Genomic DNA, 13,154 nt, shown 5'->3' on the forward strand with positions numbered 1-13,154 from the left:
CTTTAGAGTAGTCAGGGTACAGCTTGTACAGCATGAAAAACCATTATTGTCTAAATACTGTGGCTGGTAACAATGACAACCAAGATAATTGTGTTGCCAACAATCAACTGAAGACAATCCAACATTTCTGGAGTTTGCGTTGCTACAGTATTGTCCCCAGAGGAGATATAATAAAATAGTTGCTTAAATGTTGGGGGTTTACACCTACATGTGGTGCAAATTCTCAATGACGCAGATTAGTTTTATTTATGATAAATGGGTTAATCCCGGTTTGTAAACTTCATCACAATACTTGGTCAAACATTTATATAATTTGTGCATAAAGAGATCGACTTTGTTTTGTATTGAAATTGCTTGCTTTGTGATAACTTTTGTGTTCGTGGTTGTTTTTTGTCTTAGAGTAAACCTTGTTTAATACATGTAGTGCTAAATTTGTCCAGTCGAGGGCGACAAACCTTAGATTTAATTGTGAAAAGTCATATACAGTGTGTGATTGTTGCGTAATTTCTGTTAATGTAAACATTTTTAGTTTATTGTGTGAATACATTAACACTCAACCTTCAATTTTATTTATGTAAAATACACAATGGACATTTATGTAAAATACACAATGGACATTTATGTAAAATACACAATGGACATTATTTATGTAAAATACACAACGGACATTATGTGAAATACACAATGAACGTTATACTTTTGTCACGTTTATTTGATGTTTTATATTACAAACTTAAATGAAGAAAGACGTGTAAAGAAATAAAACTGAGGGAGGAAAATTATTCAAAAGAAACACCACCCTCAGCATCAATCCTCACCAGAACTTCGAGAGCTTCTTTTTCTTTATGCTGTTAACTAGCTGCACACGCTGGAAATGAGTAGCGGGGGCAGAATAATGAATTCATTGACCGTGCAGTGTGAAAACCGATGTGTTTACTTTGCAATTAGGTAAACACATTCTTCAATCAATCAATCAATGTTTACTTATATAGCCCTAAATCACTAGTGTCTCAAAGGGCTGCACAAACCACTACGACATCCTCGGTAGGCCCACATAAGGGCAAGGAAAACTCACACCCAGTGGGACATCGGTGACAATAATGACCCAGTGGGACGTCGGTGACAATGATGACTATGAGAACCTTGGAGAGGAGGAAAGCAATGGATGTGGAGCGGGTCTGAAATATAACCTGAAGAGGCATTTTCTGGCGAAACTTCCACATTTCGATGTCCGAAATTATTGTATTATCATTTACCTGTTTTCAGCCCTACCGCATCTTCAACACATGGATGGGTGACCCATCAAAGAACTTGTTCCTGGTTGAGGTCCTCAACGTGATTCGCAGAGAGAACCTCCTGGAGGAAGTGACTCGTTCGGGAAAAGCCCTGCTAAATGGGCTGTATGAATTACAGGTAACAAGTTTAACAAATCTGTAATATTCCGTTTTTTCCTCTATCGGTAAGTGTACTATTTTTGCATGCACTGCACAGTAGGTAGTGTTTTAACTTCTAACAGGGCAGCTGCAGTTTTTTTTTTTAAATCTTGCTTATTATTCAAAATGTTAATGTTATCAACCCATTTTTTTCCATTTTCATGCATTCTAACAAGTAAATAACTGCAATCAAAAGTCACTCTATTCTATCGATAAAGCCCTTAAAAAAACATCCAAACACCTTCATTTAGGTTTTATATACATGATGCAAGTTTATATGTAATGTAGTAACAGGCATGTTTGTAATAACATTTAATATTTATGTATTTTGCTCATTTTAAGCATACGTGGCGCGTTAATTTCAAAAACGCATCACAACTTTTCCTTTTTCCATCACTGATTACTAGTAACTGCAGACTTCATGAGAGCCAACAAAGATGGTAAAACATCACTTACTGTACAATGTCTGCCCTCGCTGGGATGCCAACCGGTAGAACAACTTGTTATATCTCATTTTTAAGTGAAGAGTGACTCATAATCCTCGCGAAGAAAAGGAGGGTGGAACCAAGAGTCTTTTTGTGTCTTACTCAACATTTTTGGGTCTAAATTGGTTGTCAAAGTGTACCAATTTGTCGGATTACGTCCACATCCTTCTATGCAGGTAAGAGGTGTGATATATGATCTAGAAAAAATACTTTTACGAGCACCAGGTTGTGGAAACAACCTTCTGAGCTCAACAAAGCTACATAAGCTACTGATCTTTAGCGTTTGCAATAACAATATCACTAATACTTAATATTCAAGTCGTGAAATGTAATTTTATGGGCAGAATAGTGGAGCTTTTGTTGGCTCCATTGTAAGCAAACTTTTATTTACGTTTATTTCCAAGTTAGTGCTTTATGCATTTAAAAAAATTTAATCCGTCATGTCTTTCGTCATGATTTTGACTGATGGGCTAAATAAATAAATGTGCAATTCCCCTTTGAAACTGTTCTAAAACGTTGCCCATTTTTACTGTTGAGTTGAGAAAATAGGCCACTAGCTCTTGTTCACTCGGCTCTTGCTCGCTGAGATGACGACCCAGATGCCTTTGCTCCTCAGGCTCAGTACCCTGGCCTTCTGAGCCGAGCCCGAGGACAGGGAACCTTCTGTGCCGTCGATATCCGTGATGATTCAACACGCAACAACATCCTTCTGAAGGCACGGAACAAGGGTATGTAACGCACTACTCCTCATTCATCCCTTTCTCCCTGTGTTGATGTTAAAGTAGTCTTCTGAAATTATTCACTTTTGAAAAATCAGATACATCACGCCCTTGAAGTTGGAATAATCATGATGATTGACATATTGATTTATATTATAAAAAAATAATTTCCAAGCGGCATAAAAATGCACAATTACACCCATTCAAATCCATTACAATGCATGATGGGAAAAAATGCAAAACCCTCTTTACACTTATCCATGTTGGGCACATTTTAGCTGCTTGATATTTCTGATTGATTACACAACTTTGAGGAGATTGTCACGTAGGTAAACAAGGTAGGAGTCGAACTTTCACATACACTTAATATCCAGTTACATTCAAGGCCTACTGAAATGAGATTTTCTTATTTAAACGGGGATAGCAGGTCCATTCTATGTGTCATACTTGATCATTTCGCAATATTGCCATATTTTTGCTGAAAGGATTTAATAGAGAACATCGACGGCAATGTTCGCAACTTTTGGTGCTGATAAAAAAGCCTTGCCTTTACCGGAAGTCGCAGACGATGACGTCAGAAGGGTGAGGGCTCCTCACGTCCTCACATTGTTTTAGCGGCAAGAGCTATTCGGACCGAGAAAACGACAATTTCCCCATTCATTTGAGCAAAGATGAAAGATTTGTGGATGATAATGTTGATAGCGAAGGACTAGAATTTCTTTTTTTTTAAAGAAAGTTTAAAAAAAAAAAAGGCGATTGCATTGGGTCGGATTCAGATGTTTTTACACACATTTACTAGGATAATTCTGGGAAATCCCTTATCTTTCTATTGTGTTGCTAGTGTTTTAGTGAGTTAAATAGTACCTGATAGCCGGAGGGGTTTGTCCACGGGTGAGTTGACGCCAGTGTCTGAGGGAAGTCAGATACAAGAACGGCGCAAGCTCCACAGATCTCTGGTAAGAGGCGACTTATTGCCACAATTTTCATACCGAAACCTGCCGGTCGACAAGTGGTTGGGATCCATGTTCGCTTGACCGCTCTGATCCATAGTAAAGCTTTACCTACGGGAATTTTGAACAAGGAATCACCGTGTGTTTGTGTGGCTAAATGCTAAAGTTTACCAACTCCATCTTTCTACTTTGACTTCTCCATTATTAATTGAACAAATTGCAAAATTCAGCAACACAGATTCAGAATTCAGAATACTGTTTAATTGCGCGATGAAAAGAGACGACTTTAAGCCGCAAATAGTGCTGCGCTAATATTTCCTGACAGTCCGTGACGTCACGCGCAGGCGTTATCATTCCGCAATGTTTTCAACAAGAAACTCCGCGGGAAATTAAAAAAATTGCAATTTAGTAAACTAAAAAGGCCGTGTGTTGCATGTGTTGCAATTTTAATATTTCATCTGTAGTAGTGGGTTTCAGTAGGCCTTTAATTATTAATCATATATCCATTAAATTAATATACTATCTACACATACATATTTATAGGCTGTATATATTGTTTCTTCACATGCAGTCTGCTTTCGGACACCTTTCTTTTTAGCCCAATGTGGCCCCTAAGTCAAACATTTTCAACACACCTGTTCTAGAGTATTCAATAGTAGCCAGCCAGAAGGTAGGTTTTGTGTCCTGTCCAGCTACTCAGGCAAATCCTATTGTTGATGTAGACGCCCATATTTGCTGTACCGGAGCAGGAGAGGATAGAAAGAGGAAAATTAAGAAGATAGTGGGGGATATTGCAGGGACAAGAGGAGGATAAGACAGAGAGACAACAACAAACAGCAAATGGGATATGTACAACTATGATAGTAAAGGTGATAGCAAAGAAGCAGTTAGTGAATTAAATATTATTAATACAGAAATTACAATGGACATTATTACACTACAAATGGAGGAATAGATATAGCGCTATTAATAATAAATGATAACAACAATTACCTCTATTATCAACCATACAATTGTTTCAAATACAACACTACATATATGTAATGATAACTTTAAATACAAAAGAAAGCAGATAAATGGAGAAGAAAAGAGAGGCCAACTGTATTAACCTTGTAGATTGTTATAGTATCAATAGGTTAAGCTTTGTCAGTGTGCCGTGTGTTACCCAGTTATCCCTAGGGGAGGGAGGACAATGTTAATATATGTTTGATGAAACGTGATTATATGCATGACTATGTATGTTTACAGTCACGATCAAAAGTTTACATATACTTGTAAAGAACATAATGTAATGGCTGTCTTGAGTTTCCAATAATTTCTACAATTTTTTTGTGATAGAGTGATTGGAGCACATTCTTGTTGGTCACCAAAAAACTTTCATGAAGTTTGGTTCTTTTATGAATTTATTATGGGTCTACTGAGAATGTGACCAAATCTCCTGGGTCAAAAGTATACATACAGCAATGTTAATATTTGGTTACATGTCCCTTGGGAAGTTTCACTGCAATAAGACACTTTTGGTAGCCATCCACAAGCTTCTGGTTAAACTTTTGACCACTCCTCTTGACAAAATTGGTGCAGTTCAGCTAAATTTGTTTGTTCTCTGACATGGACTTGTTTCTTCAGCATTGTCCATATGTTTAAGTCAGGACTTTGGGAAGACCATTCTAAAACCTTAATTCTAGCCTGATTTAGACATTCCTGTACCACTTTTGATGTGCTTGAGGTCATCCTCCCTTTTCATTGTCCCATTTACTCTCTGTAAAGCACCAGTTCCACTGGCAGGAAAACAGGCCCAGAGCATAATACTACAACCACCATGCTTGACGTTGGGAATGGTGTTCCTGGGATTAAAGGCCTCACCTTTTTTCCTCCAAAATTTGTGTTTCATCTGACCACAGAACTTTTCTCCAGAAGGTCTTATTGTTGTCCATGTGATGGCTAAATCAGGCTAGAATTAAGATTTTAGAATGGCCACTCCCAAGTCCTGACTTAAACATGTGGACAATGCTGAAGAAACAAGTCCATATCAGAAAACCAACAAATTTAGCTGAACTGCACCAATTTTGTCAAGAGAAATGGTCAAATATTCAACCAGAAGCTTGAGGATGGCTACCAAAAGTGCCTTATTGCAGTGAAACTTGCCAAGGGACATGTAACCAAATATTAACATTGCTGTATGTATACTTTTGACACAGCAGATTTGGTCACATTCTCAGTAGACCCATAATAAATTTATAAAACAACCAAACTTCATTTGACGTGACTGATGTAAACAGAGGTCACAACCCAGGAAGTATATCACCCGAGGGGGCGTGGCTACAGGAGGCCAAATGAGAAACGTTTTCTGACTTCATTGCCTGCATTGTTGTTTTCAATGATAACACTTTTAGTAAATTATCTAAAGTTTGTGTTCCATTAAAGGGGAACATTATCACAATTTCTGAAGCGTTAAAACCATTAAAAATCAGTTCCCAGTGGCTTATTTTATTTTTCAAAGTGTTTCTCAAAATTTTACCCATCACGCAATATCCCGATAAACGGCCTGATTTTAACTGTCGTTATATCCACCCGTCCATTGTCCTGTGACGTCACAGCGCGACCACACAGAAACAAACATGGCGGATAGCAAAGAAAGGTATAGAATAGTAGCTCAGATTTCAGCGGCGTAAGCGATTCAACAGATTACACATGTATTGAAACGGATGGTTGGAGTGTTTAGGCAGGTACCGAAATTTAAATTAAAGAACAGAAGCTTTTGAGCCATATCACGACAGACAGCGGCACGGGAGGAAGCGCGGACAAATTTGGCAATCGCCTTCTAACCAACGATTGGTATGTGTTTGTTTGGCATTAAATGTGGGTGGAGGGAAAGGCTGGATGCAAATATAGCTACAAATGAGTCATATTGATGCAATATGTACATACAGCTAGCCTAAGTAGCGTGTTAGCATCGATTAGCTTGCAGTCATGCCGTGACCAAATATGTCTGATTAGCACACTCCACATAAGTCAATAACATCAACAAAACTCACCTTTGTGATTTCGTTGACTTTATCGTTGGAAATGCATCTGCTTTGAGTGTCGCAGGATATGCACACATTCTTGCCATCTCTGTTGTAGCATAGCTGTCGTCGGTACAGTGTGCGGAACAAACGAGGGACTTACGCATCTTTTGACCACTGTTGCAACTTGAATGAGTCTCTGTTCGTGTTGTTCCTCCATCCGACAACACACCGACGAGGCATGATGTCTCCAAGGTACCGGAAATCAGTCGAAAAAACGGAAAATAACAGAGCTGATTTGACTTGGTGTGTGTAATGTGTTTGAGAAAATGGCGGATTGCTTCACAATGTGACGTCATGGGTAAAAGGTCATTGCTCCGACAGGCAAACAATTGAAAGACGTTTAAATCGCCAAATTCACCCTTTTAGAGTTCGGAAATCGGTTAAAAAAACATATGGTCTTTTTTCTGCAACATCAAGGTATATATTGACGCTTACATAGGTCTGGTGATAATGTTCCCCTTTAAATTGGACATGGAAGTGTCAAAAAGACAGCCAGAAGGTTGGTAGATGAGAATAAATATAAAGGTCAAATAAAGAGTAGAAATGCACCCAATTGCAGGAAATGTGGGGATTTTCTACATTTTCGTCTGTTTTCCTCAAAGGGGCAATGTACAACATTCCAATGTCTGACTATGTTCTGCCACCAGGTATCCTCCTGGGGGGGTGTGGCGATAAGGCCATCCGTTTCCGTCCGTCGCTGGTTTTCAAGGAGTACCACGTGCACATGTTCCTCAACATCTTCAACGAGGTGTTGGCCCAGTTCAAATGAAACACAGCGGGGGATGTGGGTTCCATGACACGACACCAGGATACGGGGAGGGAACTCTCCTCACCGTCCACGCAGGATAAAGCACAAAACACACCAATCAAACGAAATCAGAAGGTCAGTTGAGTCTCGGCCAGGACAACGATAACAACGTGTGACGTGGTGAATCTGTAATCCATTCATTCAGTCGACATTAATCCAAATGTGTGGACACCTTATTCATCTCAGTCTCCTCATACTTTCTCATGTGGTACACCGGCTTTCACGCACCACAGTGCGAGCATGGAGTAGTCTGTTCTCATCACTACCTCCCAGTGAATGTGTGACGCAATCTGATACCATGTCAACAAATGGGTCGTTTGGTCCGACCCGGGCCGTCCGAACTGCGACCCAACGACAAAAAAATGGCACTTATGGACTAACCTATCCGTCCATGTCTCCTAATTTAACGTGAATGTCGGTTTAAAGAGGCGGACATCTTACCTTTGATAGAGGAGTCAGTGTTTGTGATGAGTTCCAAGGCAACCTGCATGTCGGTGTCCATTTGGAAATGTCCTCCTAGTTCTTCTGCCTGTCGCCTTGGACCGACTTCGTAGTCCAGACCAACGCTAATCTTGGTTTGACCGTTAAAATGTCTCTGCATATTTAGTGCCTGCATGATACTTGTATGCGCTGTTTTGTTTTTTTGTTTTTCTACTCATACAATTTACCGCAACCCTGCTTCATAGTCAAGAGCTAGTTCCTTTTTTCCCTTCACGAATCGATCGCGTAAAGACTGCTATTCATTTTGTCTTATTCTCATCTTGAGGTACAGTAAAGGCCAAAAGTTTGGACACACCTCTTTCAAAGCATTTTCTTAATTTTTTTATGACTATTTACATTGTAGATTGTCACTGAATGCATCAAAACTATGAATGAACACAGGAGTGGAGTTATGTACTTAACAAAAAAAGGTGCAACAATTGAAAAAAATGTTTTATATTCTAGTTTTTTTTTTCTGTGATGAGGTGTATCCTGCCTTCCGCTTGATTGTAGCTGAGATAGGCACCAGCGCTCCCCGCGACCCCAAAGGGAATAAGCGGTAGAAAATGAATGAATGAATATTGTAGTTTTTTCAAAATAGCCACCCTTTGCTCTGATTACTGCTTTGCACACTCTTGGCCTTCTCTCGATGAGCCTCAAGCACACCTGGTCAGTGGCCTTGTGGTTAGAGCAGTGGTTCTTAACCTGGGTTCGCTCGAACCCTAGGGGTTCGAGAAGTCGGCCTCAGGGGTTCGGCGGAGCCTCCGCTGCGCAGGTCAAGACATGCCTGACTCATCGTGCAAATCAAACCTCCTCCCTCTCGCCGCATTATGGATGTTTCCTCTAATTTTCCATCTGATTCGCAGGTGTGTAATTTGTTGTGAGTTCATGCTCTGCTGGTTTTGTTCTTTGAACAAGATGAAGCTCATGCATGGTTCATTTTGTGAACCAGTAAAAAAAAAACTACATAACTTTGTCTTGAATTTGAGTAAAAAACATTTTATTTTTCACTAAAGAAGGGTTCGGTGAATGCGCAAATGAAACTGGGGGGGTTCGGTACCTCCAACGAGGTTAAGAACCACTGGGTTAGAGTTTCCACCCTGATATCGGTAGGTTCTGAGTTCTCAAACCCCGGCCGAGTCATACCAAAGACTATAAAAATGGGACCCATTACCTCCCTGCTTGGCACTCAGCATCAAGGGTTGGAATTGGGAGTTAAATCACCAAAATGATTCCTGAGCGCAGCCACCGCTGCTGCTCACTGCTCCCCTCACCTCCCAGGGGGTGAACATGGGGATGGTCAAATGCAGAGGATCATTTCACCACACATAGTGTGCGTGTGTGTGTGTGTCTGACTGTCAGTAGTACTTTAACTTCAGGTGACTACCTCTTGAAGCTCATCGACAGAATGCCAAGAGTGTGTGAAAAAGTATTTAGAGCAAAGGGTGGCTATTTTGAAGAAACTACAATATAAAACACGTTTTCAGTTGTTTCACCTTTTTTGTTAAGTACATGTGTTCATTTATAGTTTTGATGCTTCAGTGACAATCTACAATGTAAATAGTCATGAAAATAAGGAAAACATTGCATTGAACGAGAAGGTGTGTCCAAACTTTTGGCCTCTACTGTACATAATAGCTTAAACAGCAACGGTAAATGGCTTTTTAATTGTTCCCCCCCAGAAGTAGGAATCCCACAACAATGTGATTTTTACACAAACCTTCACTGACAGCGACGCTCTGTTGACATGCTGCCAGTGTTGAAACTTGAGATTTGAGCAGGGATCTATGAAGGCTTAACTTGGTTTAAAGATGAAGTAGCACAGGGTCATTAACAACTCAATGTTTGCATCGTTCAAAGTGGCAGAAAAGCACGCTTTTAAAATAAGGACATTTGCGTACAACATAATTGTGGTGGTGAATGTTCCATGCCAGGCTAACATGGTCCGTGTGTCCCCTATAATTTACACCTTAACAAATATTTCAATCTAAAAGGAAGTTGTTCGGTTACTAAATCAGGGGTGTTAAAATAATTGAAAAATCCAACGAGGGCCATTTAGACATTGAATATTTTTTAATATGTTACGTTATTTTGTTGTCTGCTTGTGACTCAAATATGGTCCCCGGACCGCACTTTTCGGACACCCCTGGGTTAGAGTGTTAAAGCTGAGGAATATAGCAGTAGTACAAAATAATACTGCTGGATTTCTTTAAAGTTGCAGATAAGGCACTTCTTTGTTAAACATTTTTGCACTTGTGATCAGAACCAGATCATTATTGATGTAATTATCTTAGATGGCTTTAACTGTTGTCTTTAATATATACTGTCAATGTACTGTGATGAATAAAATACATTTTGCCTAACTTGATTCATATTTTTGTCCTTTATGACTCTTCCTTCCACACTATAAAGTATTTATATCATCATGCATTAAGGGTGGGCGATACTGTAAACATTGCTATCGATACCAACTAAATAGAGTACAGTGTTGATGATATCGATTATTTTTACATGACATGTTTCAGGATCATTGGATGCTCTTGTGACTGTTTTACCATCTTAAATATTTTTATCATGGTTAAACGGTTTAGATCACCCCCATTGACCATTTTTGTTGGAGCAAAATAAATTCAATAGTGCAAAATTACTGAACAACATAAAACTACTTTTTTTAATACTTTGTCTTTTGGACCTATCATACAAACAATACAGCAAATATTTTTTGGGGTGTGGGGGGGATGGATGGAACATAAGAGAAATGACATATCGATTTACCACACAGATATCAATCCGATACGGATGCCATGGCATCAATATATATTGTCAAAACCATTCTTATTGAATGCTGCGTCATAGTCATGAAAATATGAAAATATGATTGCCTCACAATAATACGCAACAGCCTATGGATTTATTAATGATATTTGTAAAGTAAAAAAAAACACTACTGCCATCGAGTGTCTATTTTTTTTTTGTACAACTTGCTTTGAAATACTCCAACTAAAGAATGTTTGGAATACATGGTAATATAACAATTGTTGCATGATCAGATAATACTGTTGAAAATATTTGCAATTGCATGCAGTACATAATATTTTAGTGTCAATTGAAACTATAAATACATTCCGTAAGAAATGTGACGCGCTTTAAAGCACATTACCACGCTTTTGCGGGCCATACTTGGCCCCCGGGCCTTGAGTTAGACACCAGTGCTATTGGGCCTAGTTTATTTTGATGATTTGTCAAAATACTTTATTTTTGAAATATTTTGTGTAACACTTTATAGCAGGGGTGTCAAAGTCATTTTAGCACAGCGGCCACATGCGGGAAAATCTTTGCACACGCAGGCCGGACTATTAAAATAATGGCATAAAAAATAGAGACTACTTGAGATTGTTTTCATGTCTTACTTTGGCCAAAATTAGAAAAAACAAATTCTGAAAATATTACAATAAAGATATATATATACCGAGGATGTCGTAGTGGTTTGTGTTGTGGTTTGTGCAGCCCTTTGAGACACTAGTGATTTAGGGCTATATAAGTAAACATTGATTGATTGATACAGAAAAAAAAACCCGACAGCGGTAAAGACTAGATCCATGAAGGAAAGAAGAAAGTACTGTAGCATCAAAAAGCTCCAGTGCATTCAAAACAGCGCAGCGAGGATCCTGACGAGACTGCGCAAGCGTGATCATATCACACCCATCCTCAAATCACTCCACTGGCTCCCTATTGCATCCTGGACGCAATTTAAGATGAACCTGCTAGCTCACCAATGCATCTACGGCAACGCCCCCTCCTACCTTAAGGACCTAATTTCCCCTCAACCTCCCAGCCGCAACCTCCGCTCCTCAAACAGCAACATCCTCAAACACCAACATCCTCAAACCTATCAGGACAAACCTACAAACTGGGCTGCTGGGCTTTCTGCTTGACCGCTCCCGAACTCTGGAACGCTCTCCCCGACCATCTTAGGTCGGTCAACCGTTTTAAGAAGGGACTAAAAATCCACCTTTTTAGCACAGCTTTTATGTAATTTCTCTGCCTTCTTGTTTTTAAATACACTGCTTGTTTATCTGTTTTATCCAGTTATTTCAAGCTTTTATTTCTATTTGTATCTATGTTTCTGTTTTATCTAGTGTTTATCTATTGTTTTTCATGATTTTATTTCCATTTTATTTTTGTATTATATGTTCTAACTTTTTATTTTCATTTTTTCTTGTTTTTAATATTTTTATACTTTGTAGCACTTTAAGATTTTAACAAATGTAAAGTACATTACAAATGTAATTCATTATTATAATTTTTTTATTAGAAAGCGAATAAATGTTTATAACAGAATACATTTACATGTATTCTGTTATAAACAGAATACATGTTTATAACAGGGCGGTATAGCTCGGTTGGTAGAGCGGCCGTGTCAGCAACTTGAGGGTTGCAGGTTCGATCCCCGCTTCCGCCATCCTAATCACTGCCGTTGTGTCCTTGGGCAAGACACTTTACCCACCTGCTCCCAGTGCCACCCACACTGGTTTAAATGTAACTTAGATATTGGGTTTCACTATGTAAAGCGCTTTGAGTCACTGGAGAAAAGCGCTATATAAATATAATTCACTTCACTTCACTTCACATATGCATAAAAATGTGTTTTCTTTTGAATTATTTTTTTTAATGAATTAAGTAGCGTTTTTGACAAGATTTTTCCAAAACGTAATATCGAATGTGAGATATAACATTATATTATTATATAGTTATATATTAGATCAGTGGTTCTCAAATGGGGGTACGCGTACCCCTGGGGGTACTTAAAGGTATGCCAAGGGGTACGTGAGATTTTTATTTATTTATTCTAAAAATAGCAACAATTCAAAAATCCTTTATAAATATATTTAATGAATAATACTTCAACAAAATCTGAATTTAAGTTCATAAACTGTGAAAAGAAATGCAACAATGCAATATTCAGCGTTGACAGCTAGATTTTTTTGTGGACATGTTCCATAAATATTGATATTAAAGATTTCTTTTTTTGTGAAGAAATGTTTAGAATTAAGTTCATGAATCCAGATGGATCTCTATTACAATCCCCAAAGAGGGCACTTTAAGTTGATGATTACTTCTATGTGTAGAAATCTTTATATATAAATGAATCACTTGTTTTTTTTTTCAACAAGATTTTAGTTATTTTTATATCTTTTTTTCCAAATAGTT

At 38.5% G+C, this 13,154-nt stretch overlaps 1 protein-coding gene across 1 annotated transcript in view; it reads left to right on the forward strand.

Annotated features, from left to right (window-relative positions):
* Positions 1–10,311, forward strand: part of LOC133541263 (4-aminobutyrate aminotransferase, mitochondrial-like) — a 67,146-nt gene extending 56,835 nt beyond the window's left edge. The window contains exons 14-16 of the mRNA XM_061884553.1: positions 1,267–1,413; positions 2,535–2,646; positions 7,303–10,311. Coding sequence (XP_061740537.1) covers positions 1,267–1,413; positions 2,535–2,646; positions 7,303–7,424 — 381 coding nt within the window. The 3' untranslated portion in view covers positions 7,425–10,311. The remainder of the gene's footprint in view (positions 1–1,266; positions 1,414–2,534; positions 2,647–7,302) is intronic.
* Positions 10,312–13,154: the final 2,843 nt, after the last annotated feature.

Source organism: Nerophis ophidion, linkage group LG23 (assembly GCF_033978795.1).
Source record: "Nerophis ophidion isolate RoL-2023_Sa linkage group LG23, RoL_Noph_v1.0, whole genome shotgun sequence".
Classification (NCBI taxonomy): Eukaryota; Metazoa; Chordata; class Actinopteri; order Syngnathiformes; family Syngnathidae; genus Nerophis; species Nerophis ophidion.